At 54.1% G+C, this 25,459-nt stretch overlaps 1 protein-coding gene across 2 annotated transcripts; it reads right to left on the reverse strand.

Moving 5' to 3' along the window:
- Positions 1–11,149: 11,149 nt before the first annotated feature.
- LOC102060775 (ferrochelatase, mitochondrial) lies at positions 11,150–24,078 on the reverse strand. 2 transcript variants are annotated; one of them, XM_074533806.1, is made up of 11 exons: positions 23,930–24,078; positions 21,698–21,803; positions 19,529–19,648; positions 19,094–19,242; positions 16,800–16,934; positions 16,470–16,576; positions 13,420–13,518; positions 13,206–13,313; positions 12,711–12,875; positions 12,249–12,308; positions 11,150–12,008 (listed from the first exon to the last, which is right to left on the reverse strand). In XM_074533806.1, exons 1-11 carry the CDS (start codon positions 23,976–23,978, stop codon positions 11,874–11,876), a joined length of 1,233 nt encoding a protein of 410 aa, XP_074389907.1. In that variant the 5' UTR covers positions 23,979–24,078; the 3' UTR covers positions 11,150–11,873. The 2 variants fall into 2 exon arrangements, with proteins under 2 accessions (XP_074389907.1, XP_074389906.1); XM_074533805.1 differs by having other exon boundaries at positions 23,924–24,023.
- Positions 24,079–25,459: the final 1,381 nt, after the last annotated feature.

Genomic DNA, 25,459 nt, shown 5'->3' on the forward strand with positions numbered 1-25,459 from the left:
CAGCAGCTGCTGCTGACATGTTAGCCTGGTAATGTTCTTTGATCCAGGTTATGATGATCCAGATCATGACATGTCCAAATTTATCCTCAGAGCTGGAGCGCATCTTGCTCCTCTCTGCCCTTAAACAAGGGCTTCATTTTAATTGCTTCACGCAAAATGTCCCTCAGTGAGGGACACTGCCCTGAGGGACACTGCCCTGAGGACACTGCCCTGAGGACACTGCCCTGAGGGACACTGCCCTGAGGGACCCTGCCCTGAGGGACACTCCCTGAGGGACACCTCAGTGAGGGACACCTCAGTGAGGGACACTGCCCTGAGGGACACCTCAGTGAGGGACACTGCCCTGAGGACACTGCCCTGAGGGACACTGCCCTGAGGGACACTCCCTGAGGGACACTGCCCTGAGGGACACTCCGCTGAGGGACACCCCAGTGAGGGACACTGCCCTGAGGGACACTGCTCTGAGGGACACTGCCCTGAGGGACACTGCCCTGAGGGACACTGCCCTGAGGGACACCTCAGTGAGGGACACTCCCTGAGGGACATTGCCCTCAGGGACATTGCCCTCAGGGACACCCAGATTGCACAGCTCTGCCTTCCCCAGAGGCAGAGGCAGCTGCCCACAGCTTCTGGTGGAGCCTGGCAGCAAAGACCTGGGCCTTTGGCTCCTGTCAGAGCTCATCCAATAGCCCCAGCAAAGGGAGTTTAGATCAGGCACTGAATTACTGACAAATTTCTCCTCAGTGAAATTCTCTCCGCGTTGTGGAAGTGTTTGTTATACAGCATTACAGAGTAGCAACGCAACGAGGCTTCTCCGGGCTGGGGCCTCAAACCTGTCATCAGTCCCCATGCATTTTCACCCCAAGATCCTGCTGCATTTTTTATCCCTGCATCTCTCATGGCCCCGTGTGTCTTCCATTTCACTGTCCCCCCCTCAGGCTTTTATGCAGCAGCTCCCTGCGACAGGAGCGTGGCAGCCGGACTGTGGTGAGGTGTCTGTCCTGCCCACGCCCCCCCAGACCCAGCAGCTGTGTTCCACCTCCGGGCCCTGTGCCGATGAATCCACAGAGCTGTGTCGTGTCACTTGTTGCTTTATTTATTGTGCTGCCAAAGACTCGTGTGTGTACACAGAGTATCCCAGCATCACCCTCCGGAGCAGGACCTTGGAGCCGCGGCCTTGGGCGCAGCCCGGATGGATTCAGCTCTCGAGAAGCCTCGGCCATTGCCGGACGCGCCGTGCAGAACGCGGAATGCGCTCGCTGGGTGCGCCGTCCCTCCAGCGGCAGCCACAGCGCTGCGGAGCGCCCGCGGGAGGGCAGGGCTCTCCTTCCCTCCCCGCCTCCGGACACGGCCCCGAGCCTTTGGATGGCATGGGGAAACTTTCTACTTGGCCTCCTTTATATTTATTATTATGGGGAATTTTTATCGTTTAAATTTTGTAAGAAGGCAAAGCTTAAAATGGTTTTATTTTTTTTTCCAGACGCCTGTGGGTTTTAACCCGATATATTATCTATCAATAATGTAATTTATATAATTTAGTCTTAGGGCAGGTCCTGAGATCTCTGTTCAGTCTGAATCCCTTTGTGTTTCGGTTTAGCTTTTGGAGTTTTGCCTGAATGTAGATGGGGGGTCAGGCTCTGGGGTTAGCCATTTGTGTCTATTTAATTCAGCCATTTGTGAGTTCATTTGGGAGTAACTTTGCTTATTTATCTGCAGGGCTCTTGTAGCGCATCGGGGATGCGACGCCTGTTAGTAAATTCACTTCAGAGCTGGCGCTGCTTTGTAGAGCAGCCAGCTTCTGTCACACAGGGGAACAACAACTCGTTCCCTAAAAGTCTAGTTTTAATCCCTTCTTTTAATTCATTTTAATTGTTTAAATATCAACGTTTAAATTATTTAAGTTAATCTCTTCCCTCCTGATTAGAAAGTGTGACATACCTTTAGTATGGCACATGAAGCCTTCATAATATAACTTATTTATTTAACTTATTCATCGTCACCCGGGGATGCCCTTGTAGAGTTTTTATTTTTTAATTAGAGTTATCTATAAAGCACTACAGCTGATTTCCTGTAAGAGCAGCAGAGCGAACTTTGAGGACAAGCAATGAATATTCAACCTAAAACTGTGCGTTCAGAAAAATAGGAAAAAAAAAAAAAAAAGACGCTGGGATACTTTGCCTGAACTTTGTGGCTTCTTAAAGCTTAAGCTGGGGGGAAAACAATCCATGCCAAGCAAAAAGAGAGAAACCCTTAAACTAGCTGCTTCCAAGAATGAACTTCTGTGTGTGGAAAAAAAAGAAAAAGGAAAAAAAATGAAAAAAGAAAAAAAAAAAACAGAAAAAACCTTTCTATTTCTAGTGAGAACCAAAGAGGCTACCTCACTGACTTTTCCATTTGTAATTTTAATCGTGTTGATGATACCAAAGATACCAAAGATTTCTTTCTCTGTGCGGTCTGCATTCTGCTTGTGCTCTCTGATAACTCCCATGTTCTCTCCTACACCCAGAAACGTCCAGCAGAGCCCAGATTCCCAAAGAAACGCTGCCCTGCAAGCTGCCAGTTCTGGCGATGCCCTTTTCTGTGTTCCTCTCTCCCTCCTGCCAGCCACAGCCGCAGCCGCAGCCGGAGCGTTCCCGTCCGGGTCCCGGGCCCGGGCCCGCCTTGGTCCGTCCGCGCATTCCCCGGGGAACCTGCGGGCGCTGCCCGGGCCCGCGGGGTGTGTTTGCAGCAGCAATTAGCATTGCTAATTATTATTATTGTTATTATTGTTTGTTATTATTGTCGTGCCCGAGCAGAGCCCAGGGCCGGCGTGGGGCCGCAGAGCCCGCGGCAGGGGAGGAGTTCGTGCTCACGGCCAGGAGCTGCTCCCTCTGCTCACCTCTCCTGCAATTACCGTTTTCAGATAAAAATCAATTAATTACTTTTCTCAAGTTAGCAATGAAGGGAGGCTACATTAAGCTCCATTAGCATCACGTTCCTGAGTGATTGCTTCCAAGTCGTTTGGTTGTTCGGTTGGGGAATTAGCGGTGCCCTTTGGCACTTGGGTTTGAGCCCGTTCTGTGCTGTTGATGGGCCGAAGCAATGCTCCGAGGAGCCGAGCCCGGCCCTGGGCACTGCCCACAGGCTGGCACAGCTGCTGCAGGGCCCGGGCAGGAGGGGTGCTGAGGATGCCCTGAGGAATCTGCCGGGCAGGCACACAGTTACCGACAGCTCCACACAAACGCTCCGCTTCAATGAAGTGCTGCCTTTTCTTTTGTGTTTCTTTGGGGGTTTAAGTCTGTGTTGGAAACGGTAGGACTCGACGAGTGTGCTTTTCTCTCTGTCTCTGTGTTCCTTCGATACAAAGCTATAATAATTCTCAGGATGCCTTCTGGGCGGGGGGAGCCGGTGTCCCCGTGCCCTCGGACACAGACAGTCCCCAGAGCTGGCAGGGTCCCCGCGGGCCCCCCGACTCCTGCTTCACTTGCAAAGAGTGATGTTACCACGGGACGAGTGCCTTGCTTGAACCAAAGCAACGATTTTGCCAGTCTAGACCTCTCTGTGCTTTTTTTTTATTCTTCCTGTGAATACCTCAGCTTCGACTGGGCCGCCGAATCGTACCTGGTGGGCTTTTGTACTGTGGTGCTTTGCAATGCAGCCCTGCAAAGAACAGACTCCTGATGATACCAAAGGCTCTCCTCCTCTTTCTCCTCCTCCTCCTCTTCCCCCTGTCCCTGATCTCTCTCTCTCCATGGTTCCAAAGCTTTATTACGAACTGGGCATGTTGGCAACGCAGACCGTGCAATCCCTTACCGAATTTTCTCAGATATACCTCATAGAGAATAGCTGTTTAGCGTAATGTTATTATAGCGTATGTAATAAATTATTCACTGTTTCTTTTTGGTAACTGTGATTTAAAAGAAAAAAAAAAAACAGAAGAAGAAGCTTTATATGTTTTAGGTTGTGCTTTTGTACTAGACGGAGAAGGTGCGCTTAAAAATGTACGTCAGTCTTTCTTCCCATTGGGTTTTTTTTTTTGTTATTATGGATCGGGGAAAAGTTGCAGAATGAGCCCAAAGTTTACAGTTTCATATTTTGCTGAAGAAACAATCTGTGTTCATTTGCTCTGTTGGAAAAAAAAAACAAAAAAAAAAGAAAAAAAAAGAGGAAAAAAATTATTTTCTACATTTGTGCTACTTGGTCTGAAGAGCTGATTGTCCTGTGTGACGGTGTAGTATTATAATTAGCAACTGCCAATCAGCGCTCCCATGTTTATGCATGAGGCAAACCCTTAGCAGTGTGATGCATCGTGGTTCTTAATGGCAACTTCTTCCTTTGGGTTTGGGACGAGCTCTTTGGCTTGGTGTATTTATTTATGCATGGAGCCTGTTAGCTGTTCGCAGTCGTGGCGCAGTTGTGTTTGCATTTACGCTCTGAAATCCCGCCCGGGTTGGCCCCACGCAGCTCAGCACTGCTCGGGGCGGGTGTCCAGCTCAGCTCTGGTCTGTCCCTGTGCTAAACAGACCCAAATTCAATTCCAATCAAATTGCCATCTGGGGAGAGGTTTGGCCAGCTGGCAGCTTCTCCCCAGCGATTCGATTCCCTCGGTCCCCTGGCAATGCACGCCCCGCTCCTCACGGAGGCTGCCGTGCGTTTTGTCCAGGGTCAGGAGTTCCTTTGGCTTTATGGCAGCCCCTGGGCTCAGGGACCGCCCTGCCCCTGCCCCTGCCCGGCCCTGCCATGGCCGCAGTTGTGGCAGCAGGGCAGGGCACAGAGCCTGCGCTCACAGCGCTGTCCCCGCCGTGTCCCCTGGCCCGAGCCCATCCCAGCACTCCAGCTGGGCCCTGTGCTGCTGCTGCTGCTGCTGCTGCTGCCCACGCCCTGCCCTGGGCCGGGTTTGTGGAGGTGCTGTATCCCCCTTTGGTTTGTCCAGATTCACGCTTGAGCCCCCTGTTTAAGGATGGGTTGTGTTTCCTCTCCGGGTCCAGCTTCGGAGCCCCGCTGTCCCCTGCTCGTGGGCTGTGCTGGACATAAAGCCAAACCAAGGGCTCCATACCCTGCACTGTGTGGAAAAGCGGGCCTGGGAGGGGCAGTGGCACGCTGCTGAGGAGGCCTCTGAGTGCTGATGTGGTCTGTCGTTAAGGGTATTTTAGAGATGTGCTCTCATTAGTGCAAGCAGACCTTTTCATTTGGCCTTACTCGGTAGGTTGTGACGATAATGGAAGCTGTGTAATATAGCCGGGTTATTTTCTTTCCTGATTTCTCTGCCAAAGACAGTCACAGACACAAGAACGTTAAACAGGGGTTTTTGCAAGACAGTTGATGATTGTAACAGTGGTTCATCTCCCAGAAGTTTCCCGGCCGTCCCGCAGTAAGCAGAGCGGGACGCCGGGCAGAGCCCTGCTGGCAGATGCCACCACTCCTCACCGACACGCAGTTGCTGTGACCCAGGCCGAGTACACCCGCATTCCTCAGCCCAGAGGCCGCCAGGGGGACGGGAGGCCGCGGCAAGGGCACGGCGGGGCTGCCGCGAGCTGCTCCAGCTGGCTGGAATTTGCCAAGGTACTTGTATTATGAAATTTAAGGTCTATTTTATTATGTCATTTTATGTCATTTTTTAAACTTTGTGGAAGGTGGTATGTTGAACTGAGTGTAAGCTGAGTTTTTCAGACAAATAAAGTAGCTAAAGAGTGAATGTTATTTTATCATTAAAGGGTTTTTACTCACTGATTTGTGCCAATAGATGTCCTTTATCTCAATGACAAGTATTACATTGCTTTCAAAGTTTTATTTATAGCTATTGATGTAAAACCCACACACACATATTATTTGCCAAAGTTCAATAAAGGAGGAAAACAATGCTTTTGCTTCCTTGTGCGGTCAAAAGTTCCTGATTTTCCCCAGGGTTTTTTCCACCACAAGCCCATCCCACACCGAGGGTGCAGAGGAGCCAAGGGGGCTCAGGCTGCTGCAGCCCTCAGGGGCGAGGGTAGGACCACAGCCCAAAAATGCCCCCTGGGACCAGGGGCCTGGCCAGGCGTGAGCAGCAGCACTTGGGAAAGCATCTGGCACCTTCTCCCACGAGCACAGCCTGTGCAGCTGTGATATTACAGGAGAAACCACTCTGCATTTGTGTAAGTCATGGAATTACAGGACGCAATGTAATTGCTGTAAAATTATGTTAGTTATTGCACTTTCTTTCCCTGAAGCAGCTCTACGGGAGGGGGCAGGAGGTTCCTGGAGCTGAAATTCCATGGCAAGGAGGAGGTAGCAGGTTTGCCTTCATTCATTCAGTCAGTCAGTCAGGCAGTCACTTACCCTAGCTGTGGACAAGTCTTGTTTGTGTTTCCTCGGAAAAGGCAAAACAAAGGGCACAAGAAAAGCACTTTGTTGTGTTTCTGTCTTTAAAACCCAGACAAACCCAGCCCCCTCTTGCCCTAGCCCGCTCCTGTGAGCTCCTGGAGCAGGGTCAGCCTGGGGAGGCGTGGGGGGCCCCCGAGCCCCCAGCCCCAGAGCAGTGACAAGGCCCTGCCTTGGGGTTTGTTGGCTGGGATCTAACCTTGGCACCAATGTCTAACCTTGGGGTTAATAAACTCACTGGAAAGTTTGTTTTCATGCTCATTCTCTTTGTGTCCCTCGCTCCACACTGAGCCAGATCCTGCCATTAATTAAATTTACACTGCTTCATTTCACTCTGCCGAGTGGCCACGGGCGCAGATGAAGGCAGAGCTGCCTCCTCAGCACTTTGTGAGGCAGAGCCCAGGCCGTGGCTCTTGCGGCCTCCCTTCCTGCTGCCTCTGCTGGGGAGGGCTGCAGAGGCACGGGAAGGGTAAAAACCCTTTAACAGCAGCGAGGCGAGAGTGGTGACACCGAGACTAATGCAGCCGCGGCGGGTCATTTCCATCTCACTCGCAGCATTGCTCCCCCGGGGATGCATTTTCCAGGCACTTAGCAGTGGGCACAGCTGGAGGAGGGAAATGGGACCATTTCATTAAGCTGAAGGATGAGCTGGGTGTGAGGGAGGATTGCAGCCGGGCCGGGATGCTGCATCAGCATCAGCTTTTCCTGAGCTGGGCTCCAGGGCCAGCTCTGGAGCCATGGAGCTCATTCCTAAGCTGCACACCACCAGCAGGTCAGGGTGAGGAAAGTGGGTTTCTTTGGAGGAAAACAGCAGGAGCTTGTGCAATGCCGCTGATTTGCAGCACACGTGGGATGGGGGTGCTGAAGGAAAACAGCCAGGACAAAAAGAAAAACACCTTGGGATAGGCAGCGTGGCAGGATAGCACAGCGGGATCATCAGGTGGGAACATCTGTCACCAGTGCCCACACACACAGAGAGCAAGCCGAGGCCAGCTCTGCCTGCCAGAAACTGCAGAAACCCTCTGGAAGCTGCCTGCAAACCTCCAGGAGCGACTCCAGGGTCCGGCTCAGAAAGGGATAATGGCAGGAAGCCATAAGGTATTAAACCAGCAGATTAAAACATACAAGACCACTTTGGGTCGTGTTACAGCTCCCTCCCCTCCCGCCTGACAGCACGGGAACTCCAGGGCGGTAAAAGAGAACCCTAATGGCCCGATAACTCTGGGATAAAAGCGCTGGGGGAGCTGGCTGTGAGGAGCTCAATGACTGGGATAAAAGCGCTGGGGGAGCTGGCTGTGAGGAGCCCAATGGGGAGGTGGCTGTGAGGAGCCCAATGACAGAGCTGGCTGTGAGGAACCCAATGGGGAGCTGGCTGTGAGGAGCCCAATGGGGAGCTGGCTGTGAGGAGCCCAATGACAGAGCTGGCTGTGAGGAGCCCAGCCTGGGCACAGAGCCTCCCCGGAGTGCTCCCAGCATTATCCCTTAAGTGCTCGTTTAAGCTGCCTTGGAACTGCCCCTGCTGGCTGGAGAAACGCAATTAGGCCTCGAGAGCGGGAGATGTTCACACGCCATGGATCATCCCTAAGGATGACAGGAGACTGCAGCAGCGCTCTGCGTCACTCCAGGAACTGCCAGGCCCCAGATCTGCGTCCCTTTCCCTGCCGGTGAGCCACGGCAGCACAGCAGCACCTCCAGCGACTCACAGAGCCCCAGGCTGGCTGGAACAGAGCCGACACACATCCAGGGCAGTGCTCCAAGCCTGCCCTGCACAGCTCTGGGGTGCGAAGGAGCAATCCCTCCCTCTGGTGGGGCCTGTGGGGCTCAGGTGTCGCAGGAGCAAGCTCTGAGCCCGGGGATCAAAGGCTGTGTGTGTGGAGATGATCCCTCTCTGGACAGACAATCCATCTCCAGAGTCATGGCAAGGATGCTCATCAGCCAGGCCAATGGACTCAGATTAAATAACCTCTTCCTGGCACTTAGTGCTGAGCACAAATTTAGCAGGAAGACAAAAGGCAGGTTTTAGACCTGGTCCAAATTTGCAAATCCCCGTGCTCTACAGGCAGAAGTAGGGCTTGAAATGCCGAGTGACAGCCAAATCAGGTTGTGCTGCTGGACACAAGTACTTCCACAGACCATGGGAGACACAGCACAGCTCATGCAGCCCCAGGAATTTGCTCCTGGAAACACAATGAACCCATGGCCAAGCAGGAAGGCAGGTGGAGAGTGACCCTTCAGAAAGAGGGAGGGAAGGAAAAGAGGAAAAGTGCTTCCACATTGTCAGAGACTGCTGTGGATTCAAATATGGCATTGCCAAAGTTCTGCCAGGCTGACACAGCCAATCCCCCCTCAAAGGTAACCCAGCAAAGCCGGGACCGAGGTTCCAGAAGGGCAGAAGCACCATCACTGCTCTGCTCACACTGCCCACCTTCCACTGGGCCGGGCTGGCATCCTGCTCCCCCCGTCACTAATGGATCAGCTTAACATCCCCAATCCCTGCTCTAGAAAATAATCAATCCGGCACTTAATTAGCAACATCAGCAAGGAGCTGCCCAGAGACCGCTAACAGGGAACAGAATAAATTATCCATCAGGTGGGATCCCACACCAGGGCACATCCCTCATTCAGTCTTTGAGGGGGTGTCACTCACCCCAGCCTGACACCAGAGGGGCAGACACCCTCACACACCAGCATGAAGGGCTCTTACAAGGACACACAGCTCAGGTATTTCCTCAAAAGAACTTTAATTGGAATTCCATCCTTATGGCAAACGACACACAGAAGGAGAATCCAAATTTGCTGTGCTACATCAAATGGAAGTCCTTGTTCAATGTGAAATGCATATGTCGGGCCGAAAGCAAGGATCTGTACACATGTGGCATTAACAGAGCCAGAGGAGCTGCTCTGGCCTGCAGCTTGCTCTCCAAGGTGATGGTGGTGGGAAGGGAGAGCTCCCTGAGCTTCCAGGCCCCACCGAGCCCAGCTGTGCCACCCCATCCCACGGGACAGCAGGAGCCCGGCTCTGCCACCACCCACAGCCCTCTGGCGCCACAGCACCTTCTCTGAAATGCAGCCAGGACCCAGGGACAGCTTAAAAAAAACACACTCAAAAAGAAAAATTCACTCAATCATGAAAAAGTAAGCAAAACTGCAGAGTGTTAAAGCAGGAAAACAAGCTCCCCCCTTTCCCTCCCATTTCTTCCCTCAGGACACCACGGGCTGTTCCCAACTCCCCAATTTCCAGTCGATATCCTGAGGCCAGAGCTCCACAGCGCTGGGTGAGCTGCAAACTCAGGGGGACACAGCTCTGACAGGGCTCAGGAAGGGCCTGCACCACGGATCCATCTCTCCTCAGGGCACACACTCACCCAACCCGCGGGCCATCGGCCTGGGAGACGAGGAACCCCTCAGAAACCTTGAGAGAACCACCCTCTGACAGCAAGCAGCACCACCAGCTCTGTGAGACAGGCTCCATCTGATAAAAGCTGGGAAATTAAGTGATTTCCACATGATGCTGTAATAGCAGCAACAGAGTAATTATCCCGCTTGTGGTTAGAACACTCAAAAGTGAATTTTAAGTACCTTTTATTACTGGGGACAAATGTAATGCCTCAGAATCAGTGCCAGCTAGTATTTACAGGACTCTCTCCAGTATGAAAATGAAAAGCCAGCTGTATTTATAATACCACAAGGTTCATGTGATGTTAACCTCTGCTTTCCACACTTGTGAATGTGGTGGTCACAGCCTGGACCACCTGAAGGTCCGCGTTCCCCCCAGCTGTGGGGAAACAGGAGTGGGCAGGAAGATTTCACAGAGCAGACTGCTCTGCACTGATCCCAAGGTGTTCGCAGAGAGGTGAAACAGAGGAAGTTCTTTATCAAGGAGAGGTGTAAGGCCAGTGTTCCCAGACATCCTGGACATTGGTGCTCCTGTTCCCTGCCCAGGGTGCGAGCAGCGCCCAGGGGGAGGGAGAGGAGGGAGGAGAGAAGCTCCTGGCTCCCTGCCACCGAAACAGGCACAGGCATGAGGGCTCAAGGAAGACTTTGTGTGGGGAGCAGGGTGCTGCAGGAGGGTCTGGCACTGAGGAATCTCAGTGTGTCTCACCCTGGGAAGCAGGTATGGCAGTGGAGCAAGCAGCTCTCCAGAGGTATTTGGGATTTCAGCACTCCATGGGTGCTCAGCACAGGATCCACCCGTTCCTTTGGTACCCCATCCTTGATTCCAGCAACAAACCAGAACGGGACAGACCCCTGACACACCACAGGAGGCCTCTTCTCTCTTTAAACAAACACCCTGTTCCCCAAGGACCTGAGGTGCCAACTGCTGAGCACATCAGCCTGGCTGAGCAGCACGGCATCTGCTTCCCAGGAACCAGCCTGCAGCGCCCAGGCCTGGCATTTCAGTGCTAAGGACATCAAGTAAACGGGTGCCCAAGGAGGTGCCAGCAGGCTGCCCCACGCAGGGCTCAGTGCCACGGTCACAGCTTTGCAGGCAGGTGGGCAGGAGGGGGCACGGCCGGTGCCAGGGCCCTGCAGCACGGCCCTGCTGGGGGCTGGCAGCCTCCTGTGCCCAGGCACCTGCAGCTGAGAGCCAAACCACTCCTGACCCATCGTTTGAGCATCAGCAATGCAGCCAGATCAGTCCTACCCACGGCACTCCATGGGCACCCCACACAGCCACAGTACTGTGGCACAGTAGAAAGCACAGAGTGGGTCTATAAACCTCCTGGAGAACACGCCTGACTTCCTACATTTACTTCACCAAACAGAAAAAGCCCTTTTTTAATAAAAATAAGAAGAATTGAAAAACTCATTCTGCTTAACAGATGAGCCAACATGTTTCCACACATGCTCCTGCTAGACTTGAAACATGCAGTTTCAATGGAGCAAATTCTCCAGTATCACCCAAGCAGGCTAATTCCCTAATTCCTTTCAATTTATACTCTTCAAATACTTTCCTGCAGATAATGAAAATGTTTTTCCTAGAAAATGTAAACAAGTTTTGTGCGTTCTACTATCCCAGCTAAGCTTTCACAGGAAGTTTCCGGCAGGAGAAAACCAAAACAAAACAAAGCCTTATCTTTATGCTCTAAAAAAAAAAAAAAAATTAAAAACAATATATACACATACACACCTTATTAAAAAGCACTAGAAGTAACCTGATCTCCAAAGTCTCCAAAGCCAGCTGCAAAGTCCCTCTCAGAACAGACAACAGACTGTGCTGCTGACACTGCACCTCAAGCAAAACCAAAATCAGTGCACCTTCAGCCTGGCCAAGTCAATGAGCTCCTGACCACCCCGCACACGATAAATCCCTGCATAGAAACAGAAGCTAACTGTAGAAAAGCTGTGTAGGATTTTCAGTGCATCCTGCTGGGCTCACAATAAGTCCCATCGGGGTCGGATGACAGGAGATCTCCTCACACCTGACAGGATAAATGCCCTGATCTCCCCACTTCCTACAACCCAAGGACACTGCAGAAGGATGCCCCGAGCAGGCCGTGCGTGCCCTGGCTGTCCTGAGGGCTGCTGGCTGCTCACAGGGGCTGGCTGCTGAAGAACGCCTTGGTCTCCCGGCACACGGGGTTGACGCACAGCGGGCAGCACAGCGTCAGCTGCCGCGAGCACACCTCGTTGGACTGCAGGTGGGAGCACACCAGGTCTGCCAGGGCCTGTGGGGAGGGGGGACACGTCAGAGGCAGCAAATCCAGCTGTGCAGTGCCCCCAGCCCACCCCTCGTGACCAAAGCGCACAAACTGCTGCATGAGGAACCCCTCCGTGCTGGGCACATCAGCTGCACGGGGTTCCACGCTCCTCTGAAACTCAAAATGCCCTAAAGCCACCTGAAAACACCCACACCCAGCAGGAAACACAACTGCAAACCTGTACAGCCACTGCAGCATGGCACACACCTTGGAGAAGAGTGGGTTTCCATTCAGAGACTCCGCTCTTCTGATGTTTTCAACTCCACACTGAATTAAAAACAAGGAGGAAAAAGTTAAATCTGTTCTGATCCTTCACTGAGTAGCCTCCAAAATCTTCCCACGTCATTAAGAAGTCACCCCAAAAAGAGTGGATTAAATGCAGTATCACAGCAAAAATTACTATGGGGCAACATTACATTGTGTTGTCATTCATTCACTGAATGAATGAAAATGACTCATTGTTTTTGAGCAATATTTGTAATGGTTTAAACACCTAAATCTAGGAAGACAAACTCCCACCAGTTTTGTGGTTAAGCCAGTTCAGATTAATTTTTGATTTACAGGAAAACAAAGCTAACCCCAAATAATATTGCAAGAAGCAACTACAGAGCAAATTGGAACCCAGGAGAAATAATTTCAGAGCAGGGACCCAACCCACAGAGCACTGACCTCGTTGGCCAAAACCTGGGCATACTCGATGTCCAGCTCATACAGAGTCTCAATGTGGTCACTGGTGAATGCTATTGGCACCAGCAGCATGTTCTTCTTTCCTCGCTGGCACAGGCCCTTAATGGTCTCGTCTGTCTGGGGACCAAGCCAGGGCATTGGTCCAACCTGGAGCAAAAAGGCAGAAATAAAGGGAAAACACTCATTAAATCATTCTTACAAAGAGCACCCACATTTCCTTAGGCAGCATGACAGAGCAGGTTATGGGTGGGATACAAACAGTTATTTTTTATTTCCCTGCTTCTGGCTGTACTTCTCACTCTCTCCACTGAATGTTTAATGAAGACACACTTCCCACCATTACATCTCAAAGGAAAGTACGTGGGCTGGCCTGAACAAGACTGAAGAAAATAACCAAAACTGTAAGTAATGTGTATTTTTTCCAGCCCAGCGAGACCCTGCACAGGCTTTGTCTGCTCAGCTCCCCCGAGCACTTACCTTGGACTGCCACACCAGCCTGTAAGGGTTGGAGTAGTTGAGCTTCTCCATGACCCTCTGGACAGTGGCTCCCACTTCCTGAGGGTAGGGATCTCCACGGTTCACCACCTGCACCAAGCACAGCGCACCTTTGGCACGGTGAACACCCCGGCAAGGACCAGGCCTGCCTGGCACTGCCACGCTGTGCGCCCACGCCCTGCCCTGGGTAACTCACAGACATGGGCAGCGAGTGCGCTGAGAAGAGGATGACCACCTCTTTCCTTTTGTCTGGCGGGAACAGGTTCAGCTCCTTCTGGATGTGATCGGCAAAGCACTGCTCAGGGAAACACAAACAAACCCTCAGTGGGGAGCACTGCGGGCATCCCTGCTCTCAGGGATGCACACAGGCAGCTCCCGTGTCCCTGCTGGCTTAGGCATTCCCAAATTCCCCAGTGTGCACCACACTCAGTGTGTCAGCAGAGTCACCAGCATTCCCATGTCCTGCTGCCCTGAGCATTCCCAAATTCCCCAGTGTGCACCACACTCAGTGTGTCACCAGCATTCCCATGTCCTGCTGCCCTGAGCACTCCCAAATTCCCCAGTGTGCACACACTCAGTGTGTCACCAGCATTCCCATGTCCTGCTGCCCTGAGCATTCCCAAATTCCCCAGTGTGCACCACACTCAGTGTGTCACCAGCATTCCCATGTCCTGCTGCCCTGAGCACTCCCAAATTCCCTCAGTGTGCACCACACTTAGTGTGTCAGCAGAGTCACCAGCACTCCCATGTCCTGCTGCCCTGAGCATTCCCAAATTCCCTCAGTGTGCACCACTCAGTGTGTCAGCAGAGTCACCAGCATTCCCATGTCCCTGCTGGCTTAGGCACTCCCAAATTCCCCAGTGTGCACCACACTCAGTGTGTCACCAGCATTCCCATGTCCTGCTGCCCTGAGCACTCCCAAATTCCCCAGTGTGCACCACACTCAGCGTGTCAGGAGTGTCACCAGCATTCCCATGTCCTGCTGCCCTGAGCACTCCCAAATTCCCCAGTGTGCACCACACTCAGTGTGTCAGGAGTGTCACCAACACTCCCATGTCCTGCTGCCCTGAGCACTCCCAAATTCCCCAGTGTGCACCACACTCAGTGTGTCAGCAGAGTCACCAGCACTCCCGTGTTCCTGCTGCCCTGAGCACTCCCAAATTCCCCAGTGTGCACCACACTCAGTGTGTCACCAGCACTCCCGTGTTCCTGCTGCCCTGAGCACTCCCAAATTCCCCAGTGTGCACCACACTCAGTGTGTCACCAGCATTCCCATGTCCTGCTGCCCTGAGCATTCCCAAATTCCCCAGTGTGCACCACACTCAGTGTGTCAGGAGTGTCACCAGCATTCCCATGTCCTGCTGCCCTGAGCACTCCCAAATTCCCCAGTGTGCACCACACTCAGTGTGTCAGCAGAGTCACCAGCACTCCCATGTCCTGCTGCCCTGAGCACTCCCAAATTCCCTCAGTGTGCACCACACTCAGTGTGTCAGCAGAGTCACCAGCACTCCCATGTCCCTGCTGCCCTGAGCACTCCCAAATTCCCCAGTGTGCACACACTCAGTGTGTCAGGAGTGTCACCAGCATTCCCATGTCCTGCTGCCCTGAGCACTCCCAAATTCCCCAGTGTGCACCACACTCAGTGTGTCAGGAGTGTCACCAACACTCCCATGTCCTGCTGCCCTGAGCACTCCCAAATTCCCCAGTGTGCACCACACTCAGTGTGTCAGCAGAGTCACCAGCACTCCCGTGTTCCTGCTGCCCTGAGCACTCCCAAATTCCCCAGTGTGCACCACACTCAGTGTGTCACCAGCACTCCCGTGTTCCTGCTGCCCTGAGCACTCCCAAATTCCCCAGTGTGCACCACACTCAGTGTGTCACCAGCATTCCCATGTCCTGCTGCCCTGAGCATTCCCAAATTCCCCAGTGTGCACCACACTCAGTGTGTCAGGAGTGTCACCAGCATTCCCATGTCCTGCTGCCCTGAGCACTCCCAAATTCCCCAGTGTGCACCACACTCAGTGTGTCAGCAGAGTCACCAGCACTCCCATGTCCTGCTGCCCTGAGCACTCCCAAATTCCCTCAGTGTGCACCACACTCAGTGTGTCAGCAGAGTCACCAGCACTCCCATGTCCCTGCTGCCCTGAGCACTCCCAAATTCCCCAGTGTGCACACACTCAGTGTGTCAGGAGTGTCACCAGCATTCCCATGTCCTGCTGCCCTGAGCATTCCCAAATTCCCCAGTGTGCACCACACTCAGTGTGTCACCAGCATTCCCATGTCCTGCTGCCCTGAGCACTCCCAAATTCCCCAGTGTGCACCACACTCAGTGTGTCACCAGCATTCCCATGTCCCTGCTGCCCTGAGCACTCCCAAATTCCCCAGTGTGCACCACACTCAGTGTGCCAGCAGAGTCACCAGCATTCCCATGTCCCTGCTGCCCTGAGCACTCCCAAATTCCCTCAGTGTGCACCACACTCAGTGTGTCAGCAGAGTCACCAGCACTCCCATGTCCCTGCTGCCCTGAGCACTCCCAAATTCCCCAGTGTGCACCACACTCAGTGTGTCAGCAGAGTCACCAGCATTCCCATGTCCCTGCTGCCCTGAGCACTCCCAAATTCCCTCAGTGTGCACCACACTCAGTGTGTCAGCAGAGTCACCAGCACTCCCATGTCCCTGCTGCCCTGAGCACTCCCAAATTCCCCCAGTGTGCACCACACTCAGTGTGTCACCAGCATTCCCATGTCCCTGCTGCCCTGAGCACTCCCAAATTCCCCAGTGTGCACCACACTCAGTGTGTCACCAGCATTCCCATGTCCCTGCTGCCCTGAGCACTCCCAAATTCCCTGTGTGCACCACACTCAGTGTGTCAGCAGAGTCACCAGCATTCCCATGTCCTGCTGCCCTGAGCACTCCCAAATTCCCCAGTGTGCACACACTCAGTGTGTCAGCAGAGTCACCAGCATTCCCATGTCCTGCTGCCCTGAGCACTAATGGCCTGCAGAGGCTCCTGGCAGCCACCACCATTAGGGTAACATCCCCCAGCTTTTAAATCAGGAGGTGCACAGTGGTTGCTTTCACACATTATCCTGCCAAAGCATGGGGCATGGAATAACTCTCCTCCTGTAATTTCAGACATGACAGACAAGACCCATTTCATCACACAGCTAAAGAAGCCTTCCTGTTATCCTCCCTCAGTATTTGTTTCTATATTTTAAAGGAAAATGTATAACTTCAGATCCACACCTGAATGAGAAGGGGATGTGTGGGCCATCGGTCAATTATGCTCCACTTCATCTTGGGCTTCTCCCCTCTCTGGTTATAGTAGCGATAAATGGCATTTAAACTGCTTCCTGAAACAGAGGATTCACAACACACGTTCAGCCAGGCCACCAGCAAGCTGTCAGACTGGAACAGCTCGGCAGCAAGCTGTAATCATATTTTAAAATGCTGCCTAATTAAAACCCAGCCGTAAATCAGAGCTGAGGGTCTCCAGTGGGAACAATGACACCGCAGCTCACACAGCACAGCAGGCTGGCCAGAGCTCCCACGGCTGCCCCACAGCCCAGGGCTCACCTGTGGTGGAGCAGCTGTACTGGGGGTACTGCGTGAAGGCGATGGCCCTCTGGATGCCGTCCCTCTCCATCTGCTCCACGGCCTCCTCGGTCAGCGGGTGCACGTAGCGGAACCCGATGTAGTACTTGTGAGGGGCTGCACACACACGGCAGGGCAGGGACAGGGACAGTCACAGAAACACATTGGTACACATTGTCACACACGCAGAACAGCGGGCTGGACTGCTGACATTAACCTGATGGTGTTTTCTGACATTAACCTGATGGTATTTCCTGGCTGCTTTGGTAAAGCTCTGCCATGTAAGCACATTTCTGGTACCTCACTGGGCTGTGATTAGGATTTAAAAGTGATTTATAGTATGGTTTGCTTCTGCAGGAGCATCACTTGCCTGCTTCTCCTGCACTTAGCAGAGGCACAGTTCCCAGCCTGGACAGAGCCCCGGTGCCTCACAGGGCAAGTGCTGGTTTTAAGGCCATAAAGGTAAAACAGTGTCAGTAGCAGAAGCTGAATGAACACCCCGATGCCCTCACAGCCCCAGCTGCCCTCCCTGCCCTGCACGCCTGCTCTGATGGCACCCAAGCAGCAGAGCAGTGAATCAGGAACACGGGCTCTCCCTTCCTGAATCTGGAGGGCTTTCATAAAAAGCTGCATGGCTTTAACACCTAATTCTGGCAGCAATGTGATTCTCCCTGAGGACATCTCAGGTTCCTCCTTTTTTTATCTCCAATCTTTTGGGTGCCAGCTTTGGGAGCATGGCTTGGCTAGGGACGGGAAGCGGGCAGGGGAGGTTTGCTGGTTTGTTTTTTAAAGTGGAGGACAGAGGTTCTTAGGAGAACAAAAGCAAAGTTTCTTTGTCAGGGTTTCCAGGTCAGTGGCTCTGAACTAACATTTATCAGGTTTCTGAAGGAAGCAGATGTCCCGTGCTTGGGCTCCACTCCGTACATTTGTGCAGGATTCAGAAACAGGTTCAGTCAGCCCCAGCTCTCTGCAGGAGGCAGGGGAGCTCCCAGCTGGGAGCAGCAGCAAATAAAGACCCAACTTCAGGAGCCCTTGAGCCAGTAAGCCCATTACCATCTCTGAATGGCAATAAGGACAGCAGTCTGACTGACCACAGCAGGGACTGGAGGAGTTTAACCTGGCAAAGGACATTTTGGGAGGAACAGGGCCAGCCTGGAAGCAATGCCCTCCCAGTGCCAGGTTTTGTCCAGGGCATGGGCAGCAAAGAGAGGTGCTGGTGTCTGTGCACAGGCTGTTTAAATAATAGCGCTCAGCACATTCTATTGTTAAACTGCAGCCACTGTCAAGTCAAAAAGGAGCCTCCAGAGGACTTATCAGGTGGGAGAGGTGCCCAGAGAAGGGTGTGACTGCACAGAGAGCGGTCACCAAACAAAAGCAAGTGGGAGCGGGACACTGGGAAAAGCAGATAAACCTCCCAAGCCTTATCTGCAGAACCTGCTGCGAGGCTGACCCTTCAGGGCTGCTACTCCAAGGGCACTCCTGCCTCGGGTGACACAGCAGGCCTCAGGCTCTGACTGCACCTGCAGGGGCCCCAGCTCAAACTGATGCTAGCAGGCACAGTGGCACAGGCTATCCCATGCCAGCCATCCCTGCAGGGAGGGACTCTGTGACACAGAGACAGGGCAAGCAGGCTGCGCTCACGTTTGAAGGTTTTCCATCACGAAGGACTGGCAAAGGGAGCATCTCCTTCCCTGCCACCCAGGCTGCCCAGCCTTATCTCCTGCAGTGTCCCCGGGTGGGGCTCGCTGCTATCGCTCAGCCTGCCCTGCACTGCCCATCTACAAAGCCCTGTCTGTGCTCCAGCTGTGCTCCTCTCAGCCCTGCAGCAGCTGCTGAGAACAGCACTCTGAGCTCCCTCCCACGCCCACCTTGGTGCTCACATGAAATACATTCCCCTTCCCTCCCCTCTCGGCCTCAGCCACTTGTCCTCAGTGCAGGCCTGCTCAGGCCCCAGCAGGGCTCACAGGGCAAGGCACGGTGCCTGGCAGTGCCACACACCGAGGGACACTGCTGGCACCTGAAAATAACACACTGAGTCTGCCACAGCCATCTTCCCATGGTCACGGGAGAGACAGAGGTGGCTCCCCGAGCCCAGCCTTCCATAACAACCTCACCATGAATGGAATCCCTCCTGCACTGTGTCTGCCACGGGATTTCCCAGCAGGGAGGGAACGCACACCGCCCCACGAGGAAACCAGGCAGCCAAAGCTGCTTTGCAGCAAACGGTCCCGAGCCAGAGAGCAGAAGCAGCCCGTGGGGGCCGAGCAGAGCAGTACCAGTGCCAGGAGACATGCTGTCCAGCAGCTTCACCATGCCCTCTCCCTGCAGCGCCGTCCACTTCTTGATGGGGGAGCCGCCGCCGATGCGGCTGTACTGCTCCTGGATCTTGGGCGTGCGGCGCCTGGCGATCAGCGGGGCCAGCTTGCTGCAGCAGAGAGGGGCGTGTGACCAGCCAGCCCGAGCCCCCTCCCGCGCTCTGCCCTGCAGCCTCTGCCTAATGCAGCATGGCTTGTCTGCTGCTTGCTCCACCACCCTTCCCACACCTCGGCCTGCAGTTAACACAGAACAGCCACGGCACGCCCGACCCAGAGGGCTCCAGCACCGTCCCCTGCACTGACTGCTCTCGCGGGGAGTGCTGCCCTCCACAGAAGGAAATATTCACAGCAACACCCAACACCGCCTGTACCACAGCAGATCCCAGTGCTCCTCACTTCTGAACGGGAAGGGTCATCAGATCCCTGTCCAGGAAGAGACGCAGCAGGAAATCGTGGACGTCGTCCAGCCGCTCCGGGCCTCCCATGTTCAACATCAAGATCCCTGTCTTAGGTTTCCTAGGAAAACAAGAGAGATTCCCAATCCTAGTGACCCACTGCTTGTATTTTTATTACAATGACAAAACAGCCAGCTCATCCTCCCACATTTGCCTTTTGCAAAGGCAGCTCCTATCCCAAGGCTCCTCCTGCTTATGTAAACACTTGCACTAGGAACAGGAATGGCCAGACACAAGTATCTACATGATCTTTGCTTTTTTAAAAGGAAACCACTTTGTAACACAGACTTTCGCTGGAAACACACTAAGAAAGCTGTCTCACGGCTGCTGGCTCTAAGGAGGTTATAAAACAGGGTCTCAGCTGTGCATTCCAACCAAACCAAGCAGCAGCTTCCCCGGAAAGCAAATGAGCCACTCACACAAGTCTTTGTCTTCATTACTGTGGGGACACATCTCATCTCCTGCAGCACTGACAGCAGCAAGGAGCCTTTCTACACACCAATCCATTGCAGGGCCAGTTGTGTTTGGGTTGGGCTTTTCCAGAATGGAATTTCTATCTGGGTGCAGGTCTGGCACACTGTTGTAAGGATCACATCCCACAGGGCACAGCAGCACAGATGGTGGTATCAGCATTTACAGAATGGGTGAGAGTTGTGATCAGCAGCCAATTTCCCCATGGAATTGTTTGCCCTGCCCAAGGGAGCCCAGAGATCAGTCTCTCAGTTCCCCAGCAGATGGTTCAGGTTGCACAGGGAGCTTTGCCCTTTTGTTAAGGCCAAAGTCTCACAGCAGGGCACTGAGAGGAGCCAGGCCTGCCCCAGTGTTTCGGGACCTCAGCTTCCATTCCCTTTCTGCTGGAGTGCGTATCAGAAGGAACGAGACCCAGGAAGCAGGATGACAATGAACAGTGATGACAATGAATGTCCCTGCACTGCTCCTGCAGCACCTCAGGCCTGACAAGGGCCTGGCTCAGGGGCTGTGCAGGAGCAGGGCTGTCCCTGCCCAGCAGGCTGAGCGCAGGCAGGCAGATAGACAATCAGACACACACAGCAGCCCAGGCCGGCTATCGGGACAGGCAGGGCCCGCACACACACAGAGCACAAACACCTCATACACACCCACAGGGCACACACACCTCATACACACCCACAGGGCACACACACACAGAGCACACACACCTCATACACACCCACACACCCACAGGGCACACACACCTCATACACAACCACAGGGCACACACACACAGAGCACACACACCTCATACACACCCACAGGGCACACACACACAGAGCACACACACCTCATACACATCCACAGGGCACACACACCTCATACACACCCACAGGGCACACACACACAGAGCACACACACCTCATACACATCCACAGGGCACACACACCTCATACACACCCACAGGGCACACACACCTCATACACACCCACAGGGCACACACACACACAGAGCACACACACCTCATACACACCCACAGGGCACACACACACAGAGCACACACACCTCATACACATCCACAGGGCACACACACCTCATACACATCCACAGGGCACACACACCTCATACACATCCACAGGGCACACACACCTCATACACACCCACAGGGCACACACACCTCATACACACCCACAGGGCACACACACACACAGAGCACACACACCTCATACACACACACAGGGCACACACACCTCATACACACCCACAGGGCACACACACCTCATACACACCCACAGGGCACACACACACACAGAGCACACACACCTCATACACACCCACAGGGCACACACACCTCATACACACCCACAGGGCACACACACACACACAGAGCACACACACCTCATACACACCCACACACCCACAGGGCACACACACCTCATACACACCCACAGGGCACACACCCACAGAGCACACACACCTCATACACACCCACAGGGCACACACACACAGAGCACACACACCTCATACACACCCACAGGGCACACACACCTCATACACACCCACACACCCACAGGGCACACACACCTCATACACACCCACAGGGCACACACACCTCATACACACCCACACACCCACAGGGCACACACACACGCAGACCCACCGCTCCTGGGGCTGCTCCCGCGGCCGCGCGCTCTCTGTCACCGCCGCCGCCGTGGCCTGGCCTCTCCATCGCAGCGGCACCCGCAGCTGGCTGCAGCTCCTCAGCACTGCGGAGAGACACAGCCCTGTCAGTGCTGATCCCCCTGGGAGCACACAAACCCCCAGCACTGTCAGTGCTGATCCCCCTGGGAGCACACAAACCCCCCAGCACTCCAAAACCCAAAGCAAAGCCTTGCTCATCTCATAACTCCAAAACACCCGGTGAAACAAGGGGCTGACGCTGAGGAAGAAGCGTCAGACTGTGTCACTCCTCCTGTGGGTCAGACACACCTGGGCTAATCCCAGACAGGACAGGATTTCCACACCATGTCTACAATGCAGGTTAGACATCTGCTCCTGTTTGGATGCTGAGCAGCAACTCCAGACTCCATGTACAAGTCTGCACACATCCCCCTCCCTCTCCAGCTCCCTGGAGCCCCTTTAGCCACTGGAAAGGGCTCGGAGGTCTCCCTGGATCCTTCTTTTCTCCAGGCTAAACACCCCCAGCTCCCCCAGGCTGGCTCCAGAGCAGAGGGGCTCCGGTCCTGGAGCATCTCCATGGCTTTCTCTGGACTCACTCCAGCATCTCCTTATTCAGCCCTGAAGCTAAACACAACTAGATTATCCTTAAGGCTCCTTCCAACCCATATTCCATACAGCTCCCTACAATTCCATGCTGGTTACAGCCTGCCTTTTCAAAGGCACACTTCGTTCTCCTCGGGAGTTCATCGTCATTACACGGTATTCTTTTAGCACACAAATAGTGTGAATTGCTCACAGTGAAAAAAAAAATAAGGTTAAATTCTGCATCCCCGTCTCTCCGGCAATTGTTCAGTGCGACATTTCCCCTGTCAGACCACGGGAGCTCGGCAGCAATTCAGCCCCAACAGCACAGAGCTCCTCAGCAGCCGACCCACCCGCTGGGAAGAGCATCTTACAGCTCACAGCTCTCTAATAACCTCCTGAACAGATGCTGAACGGCCTCAAAACCTGCTGAAATCAATGGCAACAAAACGCATCCTGCAAATCCAGCCTCTTACTCGGGATCACGAGTGCCTAGCCGTGGATGCCTGCATCTGCACTGATACAAAAGGCTGCAATCTAAAGAACTTCAAGCATCGCTGATGCCTGGAAGGTCCTTTTCCAATAATCATTTTTTACTTCCAGTTCTGGGGTTATTGCTTTCTGAGGCGCTGGCACTATATGCCAGTTATAGAGAACAATAAAAAGGGAAGTTTCAATGGCTGCATTGATACTTCTGCACTGTAAGAACTCTTGTTCCTGCCCTAGAGGGTGGCTGGGCACCGACCAGGCTCCCCAGGGAACGGTCAGCGCCCCGAGGCTGCCAGAGCTCCAGGAGCGCTTGGATAACGCTCTCAGGCACAGGGTGGCATTGCTGGGTGCCCTGTGCAGGGCCAGGAGCTGAATCAAAGACCAGGAGTCCCTGCCGGCCCAGGACACCCTGCAAGTGTCTGACTTAGGCTGAGGTTCAGGCACGTTTCCACCTGCATCATGAAGGACACAGCGCAGAGACGTGCAACGAGTACGATCCCAGCTTGATGGAGCATCGATAAAAGCGCTCTTTCACAGGTTTTAAAAGCGGCACTAAGGTATCAAAGTCTAAAGCGAGCAGCGGGGTGGGTAAGCCCAAAGTGCCTCCGGGCAGGGACACAGCGAGCGCTGCGCGGCCGGAGGGCAGCGCTGAGCCCGGGCTCACAGCCCGCACCGGCCGGCAGCGACCGGCCCCGGCAGCATCCCCGCACCAAGCCCTTCAGACAGACGGGAGAGCGGCTGTTTCAGAGCGCGGTTCCGCGGCGGGCACCAGACAGAGCCGCACAGAAAAGCCGCACGGGAGAGCGGCGGGGCTGCGGCCGGGGCCGGGGCGCGCTGGCCTCAGCCGGACAGAGCCCTGCGGGCTGCCCGCGGAGACCCCGCGCCCGCGGCCCCCTCAGCGCAGTGGCGGGACGCCGCCATCACCGCGCGCAGCCCTCCCGCAGCCCCAGTAAGCCCGCCGGCCCCGCGGCCCCAGCGCGGTCAGCGTTACGAAAGGCGCCTCTCGGGCGTTGTGTAACGCGGTGCCGCCGGTGCCGCGGCGCTCCCGCCCGCGCAGCGCCCGCGGTGTCCGGCCGGCCCTCAGGCCGCCCGCCGCCCCCGGCCCCCGTTCCCGCCATCGCGGCGGCGCCCTCACACTCACGGTGACGCGCGGCAGCGGCAGCAGCGGCAGCCATCTTGGCCGCTCGCATTCCCTCAGACAGCCCCGCCGCCGCCGCCCCTCGCCTCACACCGCCCCCGGCACCGCCCCGGCACCGCCTCGGCACCGCCCCGGCACCGCCCCGGCACCCGCACGGCCCAGGGGGCGGGACGGGGACCGCAGGCGGCGGGCCCGGGGCGGGTGTCCCGCAGGGGGCGCTGCCCCGGCTCCCCTCAGTAGCCGCTGTGGAGTCCTACGGAATAAAGGCGAGTGATCCCCGGGTTGAAGTGACGCTATAAACTGCAAAACTTTTTAAAACTGCAAAATCTTCTAAAAAGAGATTTAAAATGTTATTGTAAAAAATGAAGGGGGCTTTCTCAGAGGGCATTGCATGAGAGACGAGAGTTCGGCTCTGCGCCCCTCAGACACAAGTGTGCAGGAGCACGGAGCTCAGCTGGTAACCTCCATTCCCAGTAGAAACTGAGGCACTGGAATTCAGGCACTGGAAAAGGCTGCCCAGGGAGATGGTGGAGTCACCATCCCTGGAGGTGTTTAAAAAGCATCTGGATCTGGCACCTGATGATGCGGTTTAGTGGTTTAGGAATTCCAGAGGTAGTGCTAAGTTGGTGGTTGGACTTGATGATTCTATGATAAGGATACTGCAATTGAAACACAGAGGAACAAACACCACAGCACTTACCCTGCACATGTGGGTGGCCTGCATCCCACGTCTCAGCAGGCCGAGGGCAGAGCCAGCCTCGGTGCCAAAGGCTGGCAGCACCACGTGCTCCTCAAAAGTGCCCTACAAAGCAGGGCCAGGAAAACTTTATCACAGGTAAATATAAAATAGTCATGTCAGGAGTGGTAATCTAATCAAAGCCAAAGTACAGTCATCCCAAAGCTGCCAGGGACATGGCTGAAAGGTCCTGAAACCAGTACTGCCAGCCCAGTATACCAGTTCCTAATCCAATCACCAATCTCACTTTCTGGAGATATTGTGAAGGAAAATGAAAGTGAGGATGAGATCCAAGTTCTGATTACACATTTTTTCTCTTCTGCAGGCTTGTTTTCCCTGTGCAGAGAAATAAATGCAGGTTCTCCTGTGTCCCAAACAGCTGCTGCATCTTTCCCAGATCCCAGCCCACCTCTCTCCACCAGCTGTGAGGGAATTGCACAGCAGTCTCTGGTAAGTTCCACAGCATCTTTCATCTGGTCACCTTTTAAGCTCCTTATCTGATCTGCCTCTTCCATGAGCACTTCTTAAGTGCTCAGGCCTTCCTCTAGCAGCTCCCCTGATAAGGAGGCCTTTAACCTTTATAAAGCAGCTCAGCCCTGTTAGGTTTAAGGACTGAGAACTCATTCCAAACAAGGGATGTTTTCCTGACACTCCTGCCTTCCCATCACTTCAGGCACTAAAAGGAAAGTATTTTGTAAAGTCTTTACCTGGTGCCAGAAGTCCAGGCTGCTCCCTCCAGCACTGCTGCCTTAGTCAGCACCACATTGATTCTATCCAGCACATTTCACTGGGCAGCT

Source organism: Zonotrichia albicollis, assembly GCF_047830755.1.
Source record: "Zonotrichia albicollis isolate bZonAlb1 chromosome Z unlocalized genomic scaffold, bZonAlb1.hap1 SUPER_Z_unloc_1, whole genome shotgun sequence".
In the NCBI taxonomy this organism is placed as follows: domain Eukaryota; kingdom Metazoa; phylum Chordata; class Aves; order Passeriformes; family Passerellidae; genus Zonotrichia; species Zonotrichia albicollis.

Excerpts from the sequence above, each read along its gene's own strand:
- LOC102060775 (XM_074533805.1), bottom strand. The coding sequence starts at position 23,978 with ATGCGAGCGGCCAAGATGGCTGCCGCTGCTGCCGCTGCCGCGCGTCAC. Across the intron at positions 19,649-21,697 it reads CGGGAGCAGCCCCAGGAGCG|GAAACCTAAGACAGGGATCT; the intron begins GTGGGTCTGCGT and ends TTGTTTTCCTAG. Across the intron at positions 13,314-13,419 it reads CGCACTCGCTGCCCATGTCT|GTGGTGAACCGTGGAGATCC; the intron begins GTGAGTTACCCA and ends TGCTTGGTGCAG.